Raw genomic sequence first — 21,931 nt, 5'->3', positions numbered from 1 at the left:
TGTGTCTCTTAGCACTATACATGCATTGTTTTCTTCATAGCATTAATCTGATGGAAAAACAAACAAAAAGATTTAAAAAATACTGACATTTTTCACTTTAAATTTTAATCAGAGAGTATAGAGTAATCGATAGGTACTTAGTGTAGTGGTTTAACCCAGCCAGCAGCTAAGCACTGCATAGCTGTTCGCTCACCTTCACCCCCCTCCCCTCTGGGATGAGGGAGAGAATTGTGGAGGGGCCGTCCATATCTTAGTGGTTGCACCCTTCACTGTGGGCCAAGGTCGCGGGTTCGAGCCACACCCCAGGACGTTCTGCAAGCATCTTTACTTTTACTGGTGGAGTCACTCCTTGCCATGCCTGAGAGAAAGGCACTGGGGCGACACACCCCAAATAGTGGTGGACCCCCTACCCTGTTGCTCTTGGGCAGAGGGAGGGGACTTGAGAGATGAAGAGGAATGGAAGCGGGTCCCTGCTTGGTGTCACAAGTGAGCTCCCTTCCTACCCGCCTTGCTTCCCCAGGTGACCTTACACAATAGGTTTGAAGCCATGGAGCTCAAGGGACAGGGTGGTGAGGATGTGGGGGAATGTCTACACAGGAGGCTGTCTAGGGCAAGGAAGTCTACTCCACGCCTCAAGATTTTCTCCAACAAGAAGGAAAGATGGGTAATAGTCGTAGGCAACACCCTTCTGAGGGGAAGAGAGGGCCTGGGTCAGGGACATTACCAGGAAACTTGTAATGAAACTTGAAACTTCATGGCCTTGTTCTCCCCTCCAATTATTACCCATTAGTGATAATTCAGGCTGGCAGCAATGAAATTGCTGAGAGAAGCCTGAAGAATATCATAAGGGACTTCAGGGGATTGGGGCAGTTCCTGGATGGAGAGGGTGCACAGGTGGTGTTTTCCTCTATCCCTTCAGTGGTAGGGAGGGATATTGAGTGGACCTGGAAGGCCTGGCTAATTAATGCATGGCTGAGAGGCTGGTGCTGCCACAGGAACTTTGTGTTTTACAGTCATGGGGAGGTTTACTCAGCACCTGGCCTAATGGCTGCTGATGGGTCCTACCTGTCCCAAAACGGGAAACGCACTCTAGCCTGGGAGCTGGCAGGGCTCACTGAGAGGGCATTAAACTAGGTATGAAGGGAGATGGGGGTTGAAATTAGACTCGATAGAGATGAGCCTGGGGAGCAGTCCCAGGGTTGAGGGCGATGGCATGACTCAAGTGCATCTACACCAATGTACGCAACATGTGCAACAAACAGGAGGCGTGGGAAGCCATTGTGAGGCAGGCAAACTATGACCTAGTTGCCATCACTGAAACTTGGTGGGACCACTGCCATGACTGGAATGCTGTGATGGATGGCTACAAGTTCCTCAGAAGGGAGAGGCAACCAAGGAAGGACGTTGGCTTGGCTCTCTCTATTAGAGAGTGTTTCGATGCTTTTGAGATCAGGGTTGGGAATGAAAAGGTAGAGTCCTTGTGGACAAGGATCAGGGGGTTGGCCAACAAGGCTGACATCCTGTTGAAGGTCTGTTATAGACCACCAAACCAGGATGAAGAGATGGATGAGGCATTCTATAAGCAGCTGGTGGAAATTGCTCAATTGCCAGTGCTTGCCCTCATGGGGGTCTTTAACTTCCCAGACATGTGCTGGACATATGATACAGCTGTGAGGAAGCAGTCTAGAAGGTTCCTGGAGTGTGTGGAAGACAGCTTCCTGACTCAGCTGGTTAGTGAGCTTACCAGAGGGGGTGCCCTGCTAGACCTGTTCAGGACAGAGAAGACATGTGGGCAGGGGATCAGGACCAGTCAGCATGGGTTCATGAAAGGCAAGTCCTGCCTGACAAACCTCATCTCCTATGACTGAGTGACCTGCCAGGTGGATGAGGGAAAGCCTGTTGATGTAGTCTACCTAGACTTCAGCAAAACCTTTGACACGGTCTCCCACAGTATTCTCCTGGAGAAGCTGGCAGCCCATGGCATGGATAGGTATGCTCTTTGCTGCATTAAAAACTGAAACTGGCTGGACAGCTGGGCCCAAAGAGTGATGGTGAACAGAGTGAAATGCAGCTGGCAACCGGTCACCAGTGATGTTCCCCAGGGGTCAGTGTTGGGGCCCATCTTCTTTAATATCTTTATTGGCAATTTGGATGAGTGAATTGAGTGTACCCTCAGTGAGTTTGCAGATGACACCAAATTGGGAGGAAGTATCGATCTATCTGAGGGTAGGAAGGCCCTGCAGAGGGACCTGGACAGGTGTCAATGGGCAGAGGCCAATGGGAGGACCCGGCACTTAGCTACTCAACATGGCTAAGTGCCAGGTCCTGCGCTTTGGCCACAGCAATCCCATGCAGTGCTACAGGCTTGGGGGAAAGTGGCTGGAAAGCAGTGCAGAAGAGACAGATCTGGGTGTGCTAATTGATGCTCACCTGGATATGACCTGGCAGTGTGCCCAGGTGGCCAAGAAGGCCAACAGCATCCTGGTTTGTATCAGGAATAGTGCCACCAGCAGGACCAGGGAGGTGATTGTCCCCCTGTATTCAGCTCTGGTGAGACCGCACCTTGAGTACTGTGTTCAGCTTTGGGCCCCTCACTACAAGAAGGACATCAAGGCCCTGGAGCGTGTCCAGAGAAGGGCTAAGAAGCTGGTGAAGGGTCTGGAACACAAGTCCTGTGAGGAGTGGCTGAAGGAACTGGGGCTGTTCAGTCTGGAGGAGGCTTCGGGTAGACCTTATTGCTCTCTATAACTTTTGGAAAGAAAGGTGTGGGAGCTGGGGGTCGGCCTTTTCTCACAGGTAACTAGTGATAGGACTAGAGGGAATGGCCTCAAGTTGCATCAGGGAAGGTTTAGGTTAGAAATTAGGAGACATTTCCTCTCAGAAAGAGCAGTGAGACATTGGAACAGGTTGCCCAGGGAGGTGGTGGAGTCACTGTCCCTGGGGTTGTTGAAGAAAAGGTTGGACCTGGTGCTTGGGGACATGGTTTAGTGGGTGTATATTGGTGGTGGGGTAATGGTTAAACCAGATAATCCTGAAGGTCTTTTCCCACCTTCATTATTCTATGATTCCACAATTAATTACAGTGCACACTCCTCCTTCTGAGGCTAGTAATAAATCTAATACCATTCGATCCTGGAGCACTGTTTTTGACAAACTTGTTACCTCCTGCCTGGACTACATCCAGAGTGTTATTTTCTAGTTCTTCAGTTATAGCTGAGATATTTACAATAGCTTTTTCTAATTCACTCACCTCTAAGGTAAAAACCACCTTGGCAAACAGTGAAACACCCTGTTTCTTTTTACTAGAGGATTATCTGGAGCCCTCTTAATTCTGTGTGGGGTCTCGTGGGGGGCTTTGGCTCTGTGGGTCTTCAATAACAGTTACACTGCGCATGACTACATGCTCAGTAATCGAGGCCAGCCGCCTCAAGGCCGGCATAGCCCCAGCGCCCGACCACGCGTTACTGGGGGACCTGTGGTCCTTGCTTCGCCAGGGGCGGCCCGGGACAGCAGCGCCACCAGCCCGCTGCCACTGGCTGCTGCCAGAGAAGCTCACAGGGATCGAGTGTTGCCAGGGCCTGCACCCAGGCCCTCTGCCTAGGAACAAGCCCCCGGGTGGGAGGCAACTCGCAGTGCCCACCGCGAGCAGGGAAGGGCAGCAGGGTGGGCAGTGGGGTGTGCCTGGCATGGTGGGGCACGGGGCCCTGCGCCGAGTATTCATAGAGCCAATAAAAATCACAAATTAATAAGGATTCTTCCGGTGGGGATTGAAAACCCCCTCACCCCCTTTCTTTTTCTCCCACTTCGAGGGAGTGTTCCCTGGAAACAGTCTGATTCTGTGTAATTCAATCCATTTTATCCATAATTGATTAAGAATTCTTCTAAGGAGTAGTTATAATTTGACGATAGTTAGTTTTAACAGTTCTAACTTTAAAAGCCTTTGTTAAGGCAGTCTCTCAGGTTTCAGGGTTAACTGATGCTTTTACCCAGGTATAATGATTCCACGCTTTCTCAGCTGTTCTGTCTGCTATCTCAGTAGTCAGGAGCACTTGGAATGGTCTGTCCCACTCAGGTTGCAACTTTGATTCTCTCTATGTCCCTATCAGAACCCCATCTCCTACTTGGAGTGGATGAATCAGGACTTCCAAGGCTGGGGTCTGAGCTAACAATCCGTGGGTCCTGAGAGATGACAGGACAACAGCCCAAGTATGTAGTTTTTAAGAAAAGCATCTTTTGTCTTGAATTGAGGTAATTCCCCTCTGCCCAGGTAGAGCAATCCAAATAATATTTAATATGGTGAAAGTCCCATATCTTTTTTTGATGCTGTTCAAGTTTGTAGAAGTGGTAAGCACTTTGTTCAGGGGAACCAAGTTTCCATAATGTAGTTAATTACTTCTTTACTGTCTGATTTGTTCCACCCTTCCAGAACTGGAAGGATGCCAAGGAGTGTGAAATTCCCATTTAATTCCTAGAGTCCGCATTAGCTCTTGCAATATTGGTGATATAAAGTGACTTCCTTGATCAGAGTCAATATTCTCAATGATTCCATACCTGGGAATTATCTCTTCTAGAATTACTTTATCTACCATGCTCGCAGTAGCAGGTGCTGAAGGGAAAACTTCCAGCCACCCTGACAAATGATTAAGAGTTATAAGTATTTAAATCTACCTACTCAATGGAGTTCTATAAAATCTACTTGTACACTTTGGAAGGGTTGAATTCCTGGTTCTCACCCCGCTTTGGGCTGACTGTGGATAATTTTATTTACCTTTTGACACAACTCCTGCATACTTGTTTATCCAGAGTGTATATGTTCCTACACATACAATTTCCATAGCACAGTGTCACACACTGCTTAAATTCCCCAGTGACTCCCTTGATGTAAAACAGTTAATATTTGCCTCTTTAGCACTTTATTCATCATCAGGAAGTACCCATTTTCCTTCAGACTCTGTGGCTCCTACTTCCTTCAAAACCTCTCTCTCTTTTTCACTAAATATCTGCTTTTCTGGTGGGTACTTTCAGACACTAGATGCTTTAAATACTTGATTTCTCTTTCCACATATTGTAATTTATTTGTTAATACTCTCAAGCCCTGTTTTCCCAGAAAGTTTAGTAGCTTGTTAGTGGCTTCCTTCACAATTGTTTTCTCCTGTCCTGACAATAAAAGATCATCCACATATTGTAACAGTAACACATGCTCTGGAGGTTGGAATTGCTCCAAAAATTGTTCTAGAACTTGCCAAAATGAAGTACAGTACAGTACAGGCTATGGGATGACCTGCTGGAGAGGAGCTCTATGGAGAAGGACCTGAGGGTCCTGGTGGACGACAGGTTGGCCATGAGCCAGCAGTGTGCCCTGGTGACCAAGAAGGCCAATGGGATCCTGGCATGCATAAAAAGGAGTGTGGCCAGCAGGTCAAGGGAGGTGATCCTCCCCCTCTACTCTGCCCTTGTCAGGCCTCACCTGGAGTACTGTGTCCAGTTCTGGGCTCCCCGGTACAAAAAAGACAGGGATCGCCTGGAAAGAGTTCAGTGGAGAGCCACAAAGATGATACGGGGCCTGGAGCATCTCCCCTATGAGGAAAGGCTGAGAGACTTGGGCCTGTTCAGCCTTGAGAAGAGAAGACTGAGAGGGGATATTATCAATGTTTACAAATATCTTAAGAGTGGGAGACAGAGGGAAATGGCCAACCTCTTTTCAGTGGTTTGTGGGGACAGGACAAGGGGCAATGGCCACAAAATGGATCACAGGAAGTTCTGCACCAACATGTAAAAGAACTTCTTCACGGTGAGGGTGACAGGCTACACAGGGAGGTTGTGGAGTCTCCTCTGGAGATATTGAAGGCCCATCTGGGCAATGTGCTCTAGGGAACCTGCTTTGGCAGGGGCGTTGGACCCTATGATCTCTTGAGATCCCTTCCAACCCCTACAATTCTGTGATTCTATGAAATTCAGTGGCCCTTTAAATCCCTGAGATAAAACTGTCCATCTGTATTGTTGCTTCTGCTCTGTTTCAGGGTCTTTCCACTCAAAGCTGAATATATCTTTGCTCTCAGGGTCTGAGAGCACCCCTTTAACAACACCATTATTCCAATCTAATAATTTACTATTTGAATGCCCAATTTCATCATCAAATACCTTCCCAAAAAGTTAGTCCCTGCCTCGGGTACATAAAATAATTGCCCAGTGATCATTTTATCCCTAGTCTCAGCTTGGTGTCCCCAAAAAGTAACACTGTCATCTCAGTCTCTTCTACCACCATCACATTAAGGTTTTCATTAGTTAATTTAAGCCCCGATAGATTACAGACCAGCAACGACCTATATGCCTCCATGTATTGGGTTTATGTGCAGTGGCAGCCTCTGTTAGAAGAATCCAGAAGAATCCAAATGTTAGATAAGGGCCAGTTTCAGCCGGCTCCAAAGGGGCCCACTGCTGCCCAGAGCCGAGCCATGAGCAGTGCAGTTTGTGCCTCTGTGAGAGCACATCCAAGAAAAGGAAACAAAACAAAACAAAACTGATGCACAGCAGCAGTTGGGAGATCGAGGAGTGAGAAATCTCTCTGCAGACCCCAAGGAGAGGTGGGAACGAAGCACCATAGGCCGACTGCAGCCTCTACTCCCAGCCCTCCCATGCCACCCGGGGAAGCGAAGAGGTGGAAGAGAGTGGATGGGGGAAGGTGCCCCCAGCTTGTTTCTCTGTTTCTCACTGCTCCAGCTCCTAATTCACTGAGACTCCCTTTCGCCCTTCCATCTTTCACTTTGTCTGTCTCCAGCTACAACCTTCACAGGACTATGGAACTGCAGATTGGGACTCCACACTCACTTCACATTAAAAGTACGTCTCATTCACACTCCACACGAGTCTCCCCGACCCCCCAAGGCAATACAGTAAAGCTTGTCTTAGCGTGGTCTTTGCATGGAATTACCGGGTCTATTCCAAAAATTGTGTCTACTGATCTCCCTTCTTCCCAGTGCTTCGCAGAGCCTGTTTTCAGTTTAAGAGTCTCGGTCCTTTGTCAGCCATCCCGAGACAACCCACCACCCCCAACGGGTCCGCTGAAATCAGCGGGGTGCACCTTCCTGTCTGTGGTGGCAATAACTCTCTGGTAGGCGACAAGACCCCAGAGGAGAACCCAAATTGTGAGAAAAATCTTATTTTTTTTCAGACAGGTTCCTCTGTGAAGATATTTTATTTGTGATTGCAATGGCGAGTGTCCTGCGAAAGAGCACACAGTAAAAGTATATCATAACCTTATATTCCCTATTACCTGACACTTGATGCCTCCCCTGTTTCCTCAGTGGCTGAGTACTACAGGTTCACAAACTATTCGATGCGTATTACTATAGCATATATGTACAATTTTATTTGATGAACCATTAATTTCTCCTTTTCCTTTTTTTCTCCTCCTTCTTTCATGACTAGAGGCCCTGTGATTTTTTGGTTTTAATGATTTTGTACTGCTCATCCTGTTTTTTCTTAGTTACCCTCCTTTTTTGGGGACAGTGGGACCTTACCCTTATCTGCTTAACACACTCCTCACTTCTATGCCACTGTCATGCCTACACAATCACTTTTGAATATGCAAGGTTAGTGGAATTTTCCACTGAAAAAACACATTCTACTGCAAAAACACAACTTTGTTTCTTACATATGGATGGTAGCAAATGCCCTGTGGGTGTGGTTGCAGCAATGGAAGCAGAACTGGCAGTGCAGGGGCAAACCCATCTGTGCTGCTGCATTGTGGCAAGATATTGCCGCCCGGGTAGAGAACCTGGTTGTAAAAGTATGCCATGCAAATGCTCATGTACCTAAGAATTGGACCACTGAAGAACATTGAAACAACCAGCAGGTGGATCAGACTGCTAAGATTGAAGTGGCTCAGGTAGACCTGAGCTGTCAACATAAGGGTGAATTATTTATAGCTCAATGGGCCCATGACACCTCAGGCCATCAAGGCAGGGATGCAACATACAGATGGGCTGATGATCAAGGGGTGGGCCTGACCATGGACACTATAGCACAGGTTATTCATGACTGTGAAACCTGTGCTGCAATCAAGCAAGCCAAACAGTCAAAGCCTCTTTGGTATGGAGGACGATGGCTCAAATACAAATATGGAGAGGCCTGGCAGATTGATTACATCACACTTCCTCAAACCCGCAACGGCAAGTGCCACATACTTACAATGGTGGAAGCAAACACTGCATGGCTGGAAACATATCCTGTACCTCATGACACCGCCTGGAACACTATCCTGGGCCTTGAAAAGCAAGTCCTATGATGACATGGCACCCCAGAAAGAATTGAGTTAGACAATGGGACTAATTTCTGAAACAACTTTATAGACACTTGGGCCAAAGCGCATGGTATTGAACGGGTGTATCACATCCCCTATCATGCACCAGCCTCCGGGAAAATCAAGTGATACAATGGACTGTTAAAGACTATACTGAAGGCAAAGGGTGCTGGGACACTCAAAAGTCAGGATACACATTTGGCAAAGGCCACATGGTTAGTCAATACTAGGGGATCTGCCAACTGAGCAAGACCTGCCCAGCAAACCTGTTACATACTGTAGAAGGGGATAAAGACCCTCTAGTGCACATAAAAAACATGCTGGGGAAGGTGCTCTGGGGGCTTCCTGTTGGGGAATCAAACCTAGGCAGGGGTACTAACTGCTGTGCTGACTAGCTCAGTTAGTAGAGCACAAGACTCAGCCTCAGAGGTTTGAGTCCCATGTTGGAGCCAAAAAACTTGTGTGGTTTAACCTGGCTGGCAGCTAAGCACCACACAGCTGTTTTCTCACCCTCCCTGGTGGGATGGGGCAGAGAATTGAGGAAAAAAAAAAAAAAAAAAAAAAAAAAAAGCTTGTGGGTTCCTAAATCCAAAGCACAGCACAGTACCAGCTACTAGGAGGATATTTAACTCTATCCTAGCTGAAACCAGGACACTTAGGTTTTGAAAGGCTCTGAAAGCAAACCTGGTAAGTTACTGAGTTAATGATTTAGTAATGATTTAGTAAGGTACATAGCTTGTGAACCCTTTTTAGTATCTAACTTGAGCCACAGATGTCTCCAAACTGACAGGTGTATCCGATTATCTGTTTGGTTTCCCTCCACCTAGCTTCTTAGATGTCTTAGGCGGGAGTTCATTACTTCTCACCTGCTAAGCATGAGTGCAGTGGCTGCCAGTTAGACATGAGAATATGGAATGCTCTACCCCAGCTATAATAGTACTAAAAACCTCTAATGTGATACGGATGTTGCTGCACCATTCTTGTATTGCTTCTGAATTTAAATAGGAAAAATCTTATCATTACTCTTCATTAAACTGCACAACCAATCCTGATACTGCAGTGAGGTCCTCATCGAAGAGTATCTGGTTCCACAGATGGCCCTCGGAGGGATCTTGTGTTTATAATGGACTAGGTAATGCACTAACAGAAATGAGGTTAAAAGATACAGTCTTTATAACAGGCAACTCAATACCTCAGTGATAAATTTATTTTTAAATGCATCAGATCAGGTTATGCTTTTGGTTACGTGGATCTAAAGATGCTTGCCTGTGCCAGGGATTTTCATATAGGAAGATCAGAATCTGGTTTCAGGTATGTATATACTTATTCAATAAAAATATAATATTATTATTTGTTTATTTTTGCTTTGAATTTGCAAACTAGAATCACTAAAGTTTTAATATATCATTGGTATTTCTTTAGACAACAGTGAATCCAAATGATTAGAGGATTCCAAATACTTTAAAGGATGTTTTGTGTTCATTTATTTTTAGCTTTTATTTTTGGATTTTGGAGTCAGCAATAAATCTCTGATAACACAAGTGAAAATATCATAGTCTTTCATGCCTATATCACTTCAGTAAAAGCCTTATCTATAACTAATTTCAGACTTTGCTATATTCCTTTGTATGACAGATTTATCCATGTTAGCTGATTTCCTGCCAACTGACTGCACCTGGCTCACTCTAAATTAGTTACAGCTAATTGTCAACAAATGACAAGAAGGTACTCTTGCCATTTTCTCTTGGCTGTTTATCTGGCAAATGTAGTTGTATTTTTTTATTTTTTTCTGTATGTGAACAGCTGCATTAAATTGTGTTGAATTGCTCATTAATTCAGCATGTATTTGACCTTTTTATTGTTATACATTTTCTTTTTTATTTTTAAGTGTAACTTTTTATTACCTCTTTCACAAGATAAGAAATAAAACGGTTATCTTCCTCTATTCACTATTTACGAATCTCAAAGTAAAAACTTCTGCTTAAACACTAGTGGTTCCCTGAGGGGTTCAAATGTACTATCTTAATGCTTTCTTAGTTGTGATATTTATGTTGCAGTTAACAGGGCTGTAGATAAAAATATAATTTCTTTTGTGAAACTCCAGCTTTCTGTAGTCAGTGAAATTAAAAATTATATTACAGATTTTAATTACTAGTAGTAAAGTAGGTAAATAACTAATTGAATACCATCTGTTTGCTTACACTGAGAATTATAAATGTATCTGTTATTCTATTTCATGAATTTTCTTTCCTCAAACTATTTTCTAAGATACTGCATTTACAAACCTGCTTCTTTGAATTTGCAGGGGCTTAAAAAAAGAAAACAAAACAAACAACCCCCCTCCCCCCCCCCAACTTTTTAGGGCTAATTGTTCTAGATATTTTATTTGGGACTACCATTTTCAGTTTATTTGTACCCCCTTTCCTCTGAGGGCTAAAAAGGCACTTCCAAACAAACAATGTTTTGTAGCATCCCTTCCCCTTTTCCCTCCATATGCCCTTAATTAGAAGGGAAGGGGAAAATCTATCAAGTGCTTACGAGGGAGGGCACTGTTTTGCAGAAATAGCAGCTGTTCTAGTAGAGTTTAAAACAAACTCATAGTGAGAAAATCAACTTGCAACACTGAGGATTTTTTCTTCTCTGCAGAAGAACTGGTTTCACTAGCCAGTTTAGAGCTGTTCAAAACACGAGTTCTGAACAGCTACGTGAACTACATGAGAAAACAGTGACCTTGACTGGACAACCGACTAAATGAAGAAGTGGAGGTTTTTGAGTCACAATGAACGGGGGGGGGGGGGGGGGGGGGGGGGGGGGGGGGAAGAGTAAAACCAACGACCCAAGCAAGAAAACTCTTGTAGTTTCTATTGCCTTCCTTCCCTCCATGTGAGAGAGTAAGGGGGAAAGGAAGAATCTCAAAGGTAATGTTGTCCTACATTGCAGCCTTCTCTTGGAACAATGCTGCACTCCACAGCAAAACTTTTGTGTGTGACTCAGTGAAGTTCTTGTTGTTCAGGACTCCTAAATTGGGCAAGATTGGACCCCTGTTGTTTGATTTATGTTGTTGGTGTTTGTTGTTGTTTTTGCTAAACTTAAAACCTCTGTATAAAAGGTAAATGCAAGCATTTTCAAAGCAACTTACTTCCATTTTGTAATAGCCTCTGAGATCAGTCTTGAACAAACAGAGTAAGGGAGGTTCTGAATTAAAAAGCATTTTTACAGATAGGTATTTATTAAAGTAATGATGGATGCATACTGAGGAAATTTGTGGTGTTTTGTCTGTTTTACTTCCCCCACTCTCCCCCCCCCCCCCTACCTTGAGGTATATTTCCTGTTATAACTAAACATCCAATATTTTTTCTTCATATAGCATCCAATAATGCAATGGCTGGAAGACCACGACATGTCACATTAACTGGGTGGACACACTGGATATTAGCAACAATTCTGCTGCTGTGGAGTTACCAGATCAGTGGACAAGCTCAAGGTAAGTGAAGATCTTTTAATATTGAGCTGTTTGTTCAAAAGATTCCCATTTTTTGGTCTCTAATCTTTTATTAGTTTAATATTGTGTAGGATTTGTTGGAGAAACAAGGGTTTGTGATGAAGCTTTGAACTCGTGTGATATGTTTGACAAGGAATAATAATGTCAATCTGAAACTTTTCAGTTGAAAAGTCAAGTGCTGTTTGGAAAATGTTGTCTCAGTGCCTTATGAGATTATCCAGATGCTTGAATCTGTTTTCTTGTGCTCTGTGCCTGGAGTGTGTCTCTGATTATTTAGGTGTGGAAAAATTGTTGCTGAAGAGATTATAGACAGACACTTTGCATTACTTAGCTGTGATATCTGCAATGAGCATGTAATATTCAAAATATTTGTTGCATGCTATAAATGTTTTCCATGTTGTATTTCCATCTCACTGATGGCAGAGCATAATAACAGCTGCAAGAATGCGGAGAGGCGAAAAAAAAGTCTAGCTTAGTGTTTTTGTTTGCATAATGAAAGCGTTATTGCATGTTTCTGATCTAAAGACTGTATCTAAGGTCTGGTACTAAGAGAAGTAACGGGAGACATACCTAATATGCAAGCATTTTCTGGTGTTTTTTTGTCATTTATTTATTTTGTGATGAACAGGGTCGAGGAAAACTAATTGATAATTCAAAGGCACTGAAATTAAATGAAAGTAGATCGCTGTTTCTTGTTGATATTTGTCAGGTCAACTTCAGGAAATGTTACAGGTGAGCTGAGATTGTCATGCATTTAATTCACTCTCCTAAGTGAGGAAAAATGCTGTGCTTTTTCCAGCTACAGATTATCTTACTTACTTTAGTACAAGAATGATGCCAGGTAGTGCATGTGACCAGTGGTGGATCCTTTCCACTGTGCAGTTTGGACAGAAGTGGTAGTTCTTGACTGCTGGAATGATAATGGTGTTTACATTTGGTGCAGTTCTAAGCTTAGAAATTGTCTGTAAACATTGTGTTGCAGTTCCGTAGGAAACTTCTGCTGAAACTTGAATGGAAATTGATGTTATCTCTGCAGATATTAAAAGCTGACCAAAGAACCCATACTGTATGTCTGTGGGATAAGTTATGAACATTTTGCAGCTAATCAGCAGACATGCAAAAAGGCTTTCTGTGATATAAATCGTGTAGAAAAAAGTGAGTTATTTTAAAGACTTTTTTTTTTCCTTTAAAAAAAACTCCCATTTTGATATTGTAGTCTCTGTCTTGAAGAACACTTACTTGAAGAATTCTTGTGGTGTTGTATTAAAATGCAACAAGTATGGTGGTACATTTTTGTTTTATGAAATATTGGTGAATGGTGAAGTTATTTCTGCTGTGTGTATTGGAAAGAAACACTGAAACAGTAACTTGAAAGCATTTGTTTTGTGTTCACTTACACTGTGAAAGGTGCCTTCCAGGCTTCTGAGTGTATTTAGAATTTCTGAATGGTGAGAGGCATTGAGTATTGCACTGTTTTAAATCTGAGATGATCTTTTGGTGTTGTATGAGTAGATGCTTATGCACATGCTTAGTCTTAGTCATATGAGCATTGACATAATTTCCAAGATAAGTGTTGCCTTGAAACAAAGCAATGGATTAGAAAATGCTAGGTTAGTACTACTGCATCTCTTGTGGAGGAGAGGTCTGTTCCTGTCTTGTGTTTGTTTTTCTATAATTAACAAAACATAGCTTTATTTCATTTAAGGTTTAAATTATCTAAAATGTTATCTTCTCTGTTAATGTAAAAGAGTGGCAATAACTTCTTGATGGGGACAAAAGATGTGAAACTTGAGCAATGCTATTTTTTAAAAATCAAAATCATATAGTTGCGGTTTGTGTATATTAAGAAATTCATTTAATTAGGCCCAGTGTTACAAAGCTGGCTATGTTTCAGTGTTGGTAGACTTATACTCTGCTGTAATACAAGTGTAGTATGTCCTTTTGAGAATACATACTGCAACTGCTGATGACTACTTAAACCTTCAAGTGAAATGTGAATTTTTAATCCTCTAGCACTCGAGTAGTAAATTAAAAGCAGGTAACATACTTTCTCAGTATAATGACATGTACAGGGTGTTTAGAAGATATGAAATTTCTTTAAGTTACCAGACATATTTTTAAATTTTGCTGTGGATTTCTATTAACATTTTTTGTTTGAAGTAAAAAAGTAAAGCCTTTCAGGAAACTGAAAAGTGAAGGAGAACTCAAGTAATTTAAGTAAAATTGTGATGTGTGAATATTCAGAGTCTACCAGGACAATAAAAGGAAGCAATAATTATTCTGTATCTGGGCATCAAATCAAAAAGGTTTTAAAGCCATATGGCTGCATATAAAGAACTCAGCTTCTGAGTCACATAACTTCAGTGCAAATGGGTTGCTATGGAAGTTAGAGAACTCCCAACACTTGTTCTACTGCCGTTTCCAGTTGGAACAGTAAACTCAAATTAAAAAACCTTTGTTTTTCAACAGTTATTCCTGCCTCTTTCTACACATTACCCAAGCTATTATGTTTTTTTGAGGTCCAGGAAACTGAAGAGGAATGCTCATATCTTGGTCTCTTTACACATTGCATACCTTTTAACTACTTCATTTTACCCAGTGTAAGTTGCAAATGCAGATTGAAGTATGGAAGAGACTCATTTTATTCTGAGCTCTCACACATTAGTCAAATGTGTTACTTCCAGCATTTTACACCCATTCTGCTTTTCTCCCTTACCTGAATATTACAGCTTCATTCTTCTGTCTCCAGAAGAACCCCAGCATATATCTTATATTCGTAAGTAATTTTTTTTTTTTTTTTTTTAAAAAAAAACTTTATCTCTTTAACACAGAACCATAAGAAATCTGAAGAATCTTTTGAAGCATCTAGACTTGGTCTTTTCTTGGCAAACTTTGAGAATACCATACAACAGTAATTGCTCAATTGTTTGTTCAGGTAACCTAAAAGACTTCCAACTATATGATTTCTCTAACAGTATTAATATTGATATTCAGTCTTAAGACAGAAGAAGAATAATAGAATCTAATAATTTTTAGATTTACAAAAGAAGTGAATGTTTGAAGGAATGTCTGTGAAATTTCATGGCTGTATAGAGTAGGTAGGTGCTGTCTTTAAAACTCTGGAGATGCTAAATGAAAAGGCATCTGTGCTCTCTGAAGAGTGCAGCAGTAATGCTGGTAATCTTGGGTGTATGCTTCTAAGCATCTCTTTCTATATGCAGCAAAAATCCTTCTGAATCTATTTTCTCAGAGTTGTCAGTGTAAAGCATTGACAGGTTGTTTTCTTTAATGATCAAGGATAAAAGCTGTGCAATATGCTAAAGCAGAGAGGCTTCAGAGCCCAGACTGCATGTACTAAAAAGTAATGGGTGTCGCTGGTGGGTTGATCTCTGGCCCCTAATTGCAGACACTTCTTTCCCCCTCCCAGCACAGTTCTATTTGGAGAACATTATCTGAACTTTTAAATTGAAATGATGTCCTGGGGAATGTTTTTGTTGTCTTCTTGTATTTGGTAACTATATCCAATGATAAAGCAGGTTATACTTAGTATTGCATTTAACTTGAAATGTACAGGATACGTCAGTCTACCCTCAGAAACAGTAAAAAAAATGTCTTTGCTGGGCTTCAGAGTCACAAGGTTGTTGCTTAAAGCTGAACATAAGCATTCAAATTATCTCCCATCTTTTTATCTGTGCTACTGAGAAAAACCACATGTGCCCCTTATGTTTTCCCCCCATATGCCCCAAACATACTCCAAAAATGATGAACAACAATCTCATTTCTCAGTCTTGAGATTATTGTGGATTGTTTGTGGGAAGGAAGGCCTAGCTTTGGAATTACTGGTAAACTAATTAGTATTGAACTGTGCCTCTTTCTGCTGTACTGAAAATAGCCACTAGAAACAGTCCCTATTTCTAACCACTGCAGATCACTGGGCTAAAACATCTCTAAGTAACTTCCTCTCACCATCTTCTTGTCTGACAAGTGAACAAAAGGAATCAATATTTTATATATATCATGTGTATGTGTATGCACATATATATTTATTTACATTTATACAGTGGCTAGTGGCTTTGGTTTTAAAGGAGAAAAAGATGAGTTAAACTTCTATGTAGGAAGTAAGGGTCTCAAAATTGGTTTCAATTTCACACTTCAGCTAATCCTGATGTCGCAAAATCATACTGCAGTGTCACAGCTTGCCTCTAGCATGGCCAAATCTGCCAAGTATACGTGCGTAACCAAGCTCCTGTCTCCTGATGTGAAGATAGGCAGCTCCATGGTGACACTGAGTAGGACTCAGATGGTGCTGCTTCCCAGACCTGCTTTGTGTGCAGTGAACTTTGCTGGCCAACCGGTCACCCAGCACCTCCAAAGCCTGTGGCATCACCTACTGGTGCATGAGATCTGTGCATGCACAGAGGAAGAAAAGAGATCTGTTCTGGGTGCCGCATGTGAGATGGCTGGCAGGCTTTTGTTTTTGTGTTAATTTTCACTAAAAACCTGTTGTCTTAAGTCATCCTTTTAAACCAGCCTTTCAAAAACTACTACATGCAAAGCCACAGGTAATCTGTAGGTACCTCTTACAGTGTATAGTGTAGATTTAATGTAGTTCTTGGGGAAAGGTCACGGATGCGTTGGTGGGCAGTAACAAATATGAGTCAGCAGCATGCCCTGGAGGTAATGCAAATGAGCTACATCATCTGTGGCATCAACAAGAGTGTGGTAGGTGGGCTGGTGTAACAGTTGTGCTCCTGTAGTAGGCACTTATGGAGCTGTATGGGGAAACTGTATTAGGTTCAGCAGCCATGAGGTACAGGAGGAAAGCTCACAGTCAGAGACAAGGAGGGGATTATTTACTGAGAGTATGGTCAAGAAATGACATGGGTTACCCAGAGAGGTCTGGGAACAATCATCCATGGATTGTTCCATTCAGGCCTTGATAGCACAAGGCCCAAGGCAACTCAATCTAACAGTAAAGTTGTCCCTGTTTTGAGCAGGAGGTTTGATCCACATGACTTCAGAGGTCTTTTTCAACCTGGTCCTTTTCCACGATTGTGTGAAAATATATATCTACAAAATAATTTCTCTTCTAAAAAGAAGATAAACTAAATGCTTCTCAACAAATCAGGAATATAATGCAACTCTCTGCAACTATAAAGTTACTGATTTCAGCAAAATCTTAGCCCCATAATTGTCTGCAAGACGTTACTGTTTGTACTTAAGAAATATAACTTCAGCAACATCTCAAGTTGATGTTTCTCCCAACTTATGGGAAAGTCATCAGATCAAGTCAATTAGAGTGTCAGCTGCTGGGCAAGCTTCACTTAATATTGCTCACAGCATTCCCCTTGAAAGGATTCTCATACCTGGATTGTTTCCAGCAGACTTCTGATATTCAGCATGAGGGATTTCCTCAAACTGTACCAGTGTCATCCTCTTCCCACCCCCCTGCCCCATTGTGTGAAATCCCATCCAAAATTTGCTGAGGTGAAGTGTGCAATTTCCACTATCAGCAGGACCAGAGTAGTGGTAGGTGGTGTATTGCACACACAAGAACAGCAGCCACTGCTTGAGCTGATCTGCTGATCCTTCCCTGGGAGCACAGTGAGAAGAAAATACCTTGCTGTGGCTGGGCAACGGGGGGGGGGGTGGGGGTGGGGGAGGGGGTGGGGAGTTCTACTGTGATTCCTCTTGAATTGCTAGATAACCTTCCTTCCTCTCATTAGAAGCAGCAAATACAGCCTGAACATCTTCACATCTTCATGTACTGGGAGGAAAGAAGTGTGCAGGAGAAAAGGACTAGATAGGTTTGCAGAGCTCCTGGACCAGGTTAAGTTGAATTGCTGTTCCTTGTTTTTGAACCTCTTGATACACCAGCACTCTGAAATAGAAAACTTGCCCACTTGGCTAGTAGCATAAATGGGGGAAGTTGCAATCATTTGTTTAAAAACGATACGTGTGCTTACAGACATATTAGAACATGTCTATATGTGTGTATATATATGAATATATGCTATATGTTTTAGGGAATGTGTTATGCTTTGGAGAATGCATGTATGTTTTATCTAATTAATTTGGTATTAATGGGACTGTCAGAAGGGAAGATCTGTGGGGCAAAGTCAGTGCCTGCGAAAGCCACAACAAAGCATGAGTCACAGAATCACAGAATTTCTAGGTTGGAAGAGACCTCAAGATCATCAAGTCCAACCTCTGACCTAACACTAACAGTCCTCACTAAACCATATCCCTAAGCTCTACATCTAAACGTCTTTTAAAGACCTCCAGGGATGGTGACCACCACTTCCCTGGGCAGCCTGTTCCAGTGTCTAACAACCCTTTCGGTAAAGAAGTTCTTCCTAAGATCCAACCTAAAATTCCCCTGGCACAACTTAAGCCCATTCCCCCTCGTCCTGTCACCAGGCACGTGGGAGAACAGACCAACCCCCACCTCGCTACAGCCTCCCTTGAGAGCAATAAGGTCACCCCTGAGCCTCCTTTTCTCCAGGCTGAACAAGCCCAACTCCCTCAGCCGCTCCTCATAAGACTTGTTCTCCAGGCCCCTCACCAGCTTCGTAGCCCTTCTCTGGACTCGCTCGAGCACCTCCATGTCCTTCTTGTAGCGAGGGGCCCAAAACTGAACACAGTACTCGAGGTGCGGCCTCACCAGAGCCGAGTACAGGGGGACGATCACCTCCCTGGCCCTGCTGGCCACACTGTTTCTTATACAGGCCAGGATGCTGTTGGCCTTCTTGGCCACCTGAGCACACTGCTGGCTCATATTCAGCTGACTATCAACCATCACTCCCAGGTCCTTCTCTGCCTGGCAGCTCTCCAACCACTCATCTCCCAGCCCCTAGCTCTGCTTGGGGTTATTGCGCCCCAGGTGCAGGACCCGGCACTTGGCCTTGTTAAACTTCATGCAGTTGACCTTGGCCCATCGGTCCAGCCTCTCCAGATCCTCCTGCAGAGCCTTCCTACCCTCGAGCAGATCGACACACGTACCTAACTTGGTGTCATCTGCAAACTTACTGAGGGTGCACTCAATGCCCTCATCCAGATCATCAATGAAGATATTGAAGAGGACCGGCCCCAGCACCGAGCCCTGGGGAACGCCACTAGTGACTGGCCTCCACCTGGATTTGACTCCATTCACCACGACTCTTTGGGCCCGGCCATCCAGCCAGTTTCTAACCCAACGAAGCGTGCGCCAGTCCAAGGCAAGAGCAGCCAGTTTCTTGAGGAGAATGCTGTGGGAAACGGTGTCAAAAGCCTTGCTGAAGTCAAGGTAGACCACATCCACAGCCTTTCCCTCATCCACCCAGCGCGTCACTTTGTCATAGAAGGAGATCAGGTTCGTCAAGCAGGACCTGCCTTTCATAAACCCATGCTGACTGGGCCTGATCGCCTGCTTGCCCTGCAAGTGCTGCGTGATGACTCTCGAGATAATCTGCTCCATGAGTCCTAGCACTGTATTCTGTTACTTAGGCAGGAAACATTTTTCTGGAAAGCAAATACTTGGGATAGGAAGAACTGGGGGAAGAGATTACCTGGAGGAACTGCTATACTCATTTCTGAATCACTCTGTAGTCCTAGCTTATACCCTAAACTCCACTTAAATATACTGTAAAACTTTCATTTAAATCAAATCACCAGCTACAATTCATATCTTCTTTTACATAAGTAGGTGGTAATGAAAAACATATGTACTTTTAACGTCTCTCCAAAGATTATCAGAATGTGTTGTGGAATACATTAAATTGTTTCAATGTAATCACTTCATCTCCTTTAAATGAAACTGAAGCTCATTCCAGCAAAATAAAACTAATCCGTACTGTTCTCCTGTGAAGCATCCTATTACAGAGATCTGGAGAGCACTCACTTGGGATTCTGCACCTAGGCTGAGAGACTTGTGCTTTGATCTAAATTTAGATTTGGATGGCAGGCTTTAGCAATTTCTGCTTGTCCACTATGTCCAGGTGTTCTGTTTAGAATAATGGGAGATAGGCCAACCAAAACTCTACAGGCGTCTTGTGTTGCGTCCACTGTTCTTAGAGCTTCCTCACTGGGGAACTCTAGTAGATGGTTGAATTTAGTTGTGGTGGAGGAACTGAGTGATGCGTGTGCTGGCCCTGTCTTCTGGATCCTTACTGTGGAAGTTTAAACACATTTAGAAATATTTGAGTGATTTCTGTAGTAATTTAGATTATCTTATTTTAAATATACTTTTTAATGTATAAGTATTTCCTTCAAAAATATCGTTCTTGATATTTTAACAAAAATGTATGATTCAAAAATACTCTTGGCAGTCACTGTTGTAGTAAGCTTCATAAAAAATAATTAAAATTGGCAGTGAAGAGAATGATACAATGCATGTGGTATAAAACACTTTATTCTGGAACCTGTACAAGTACTAAGTGTCCTAATGTATATTTATTGAAATACAGCTCAGAGTTTTATTTATATTGCATTTTAAATTCAAGTATTTCAGGATTGATTTGTCTTTTTTTCTGTATGTAATTTATTTTAAAAAGTTACCGTACCCATAAACCATCAGGTCTTGGTAAGTTGAAGTGAACATCTAAAAGGATATTCTGTCATAAAGCTCATAGTTTGAAGAAGCTTGTTTAATGTGTTGGATAACTGAAATAGATTTGTTTTTCAGGAAAGTTACTTTCAGTTTTCAGCTGCTGTTTAGGTTTACTTGCTAAATAAACACCTACACCTTGACAGTAAGGTTGTTATCTCCACAGTGTCAGCTCCTGTATTGACTGACCGAGGCTGGGAAAATATATATCATTTTTCTCCTTTTGCCACTTGTTCTGGTTTTAGAGCCTCACTCTTGCAGGATGAATACTGCCTAGCAAAGATTTTGGAATGGCAAAGCTTGACTGAAAAAACCAAAGAGGTATATCAAAAGCTGTATTGCCTATTGGAAACTGGTATGACAAATCACAATTTCCCAAAGCAAAAACCTGAGGCAAACGGTCTGCCAAAGAGGCAGAGCAGGAGAGTAGTATCATTGGGGTAGAGTGAAATGAGGTTAAAAGGCTATCAGTAGCCCTTCTAGATCCCTTTTGAATAAAAGTAGAATTGGAGACTACTGAACTGCAGGCATGTGAAGGCAGGTTGTCCTATACCATATTTGCATGTAAATCCATTAAAGTTTGCACCAACTCCCTCTTAGGCCATTTCAGTGCTCTCTCTGGAGGTAAATTATTTCTCAAAGGTCGAGTTTTTCTCATCACCAGTTATGGAATTCATCCAATGATGGCCATCTAAGAAAGATTTTTATTTTTTTTTTAAAGAAAATTATATTGTTATATTTATTAGGTGACAGGTTTTTAAAAGGAGGATCTTGTTAGCACTCTATTAAGAGACAGTGGTATTCAAAGAATTGTCTCGAATGTATTAGATGAAAGCATGCAATGACTTGCTATTTCAGTACAGCCTTTCATTCACAGTTCCAAAATTGCCAGTAAATGCACAATTAATTACATGACAATTTAACTTTGACAGCTCATTTCTGGATGAGATAAATATAAGTCGCAGCTTTTCCATCTTGTTAAATGATACATCAGTGCTACAGGAGAATGCTTCATAGTTGTAAGATCATAGCATTAAAGATACATGGATAAGGATGTTGCTTCCATCATCCTAATAAGTAGTAGAAACGTTGATTATTTCTTGGCTGTTTAAATATTTTTGTGAAAGTGAAAATGTTTTGCATTAAATGTAGTGAGTAAATAACATCTACTAGATGTCTTGTTATGAAGTTCATGCGAATAGTATTAAATGTATGTCCTGAACTGCAAAAGCTAGAAAGAAAAAAGGTTTATTGAGAGAAATGGAAGTTTCATTTTGCTGAGAAATAGTTTAGTGTGTAGTTCAAGATTAAAGCAAGTTATTCTCTTTATATTCTGTCTGCAGTTTGTTTCAAAATGGCTGGCATCAATCATTACTGGTAATAAATCCTATGCATTTTCTTTATTGTAAAGTAGCTGCCTAAGGAAACTTTACTATGAATGTTGTAATACTACAGATACATATGTATATGCATGTGCCAAGCACTTGTCCATTACTGCCTTACATTTTTTTTTTTTTTTCTATGTTTTAGAGGTTATTTTGAA

At 42.3% G+C, this 21,931-nt stretch overlaps 1 protein-coding gene and 1 long non-coding RNA gene across 5 annotated transcripts in view; one reads left to right on the top strand and one right to left on the bottom strand.

Annotated features, from left to right (window-relative positions):
- Window positions 1-21,931, top strand: part of ROBO2 (roundabout guidance receptor 2) — a 1,084,545-nt gene that overhangs the window by 7,394 nt on the left and 1,055,220 nt on the right. Inside the window, exons 1-2 of one of the 4 annotated variants that reach the window (XM_035315379.1) lie at window positions 9,333-9,434; window positions 11,670-11,778. In XM_035315379.1, the coding sequence (XP_035171270.1) occupies window positions 11,684-11,778 (95 nt within the window). In that variant the 5' untranslated portion in view covers window positions 9,333-9,434; window positions 11,670-11,683. Of the gene's footprint in view, window positions 1-9,332; window positions 9,435-9,594; window positions 9,614-11,669; window positions 11,781-21,931 lie in introns of those variants that run through there. The other 3 variants (XM_035315364.1, XM_035315365.1, XM_035315363.1) reach the window with 3 other exon arrangements.
- The window catches only part of LOC118160577, a 60,031-nt gene continuing 49,771 nt past the window's right edge, over window positions 11,672-21,931 (bottom strand). The window contains exon 3 of the long non-coding RNA XR_004747585.1: window positions 11,672-11,780. This is a non-coding gene — a long non-coding RNA (uncharacterized LOC118160577). The remainder of the gene's footprint in view (window positions 11,781-21,931) is intronic.

This window comes from Oxyura jamaicensis, chromosome 1, assembly GCF_011077185.1.
Source record: "Oxyura jamaicensis isolate SHBP4307 breed ruddy duck chromosome 1, BPBGC_Ojam_1.0, whole genome shotgun sequence".
In the NCBI taxonomy this organism is placed as follows: domain Eukaryota; kingdom Metazoa; phylum Chordata; class Aves; order Anseriformes; family Anatidae; genus Oxyura; species Oxyura jamaicensis.
This window is presented reverse-complemented; position numbering and strand designations above follow the sequence as displayed.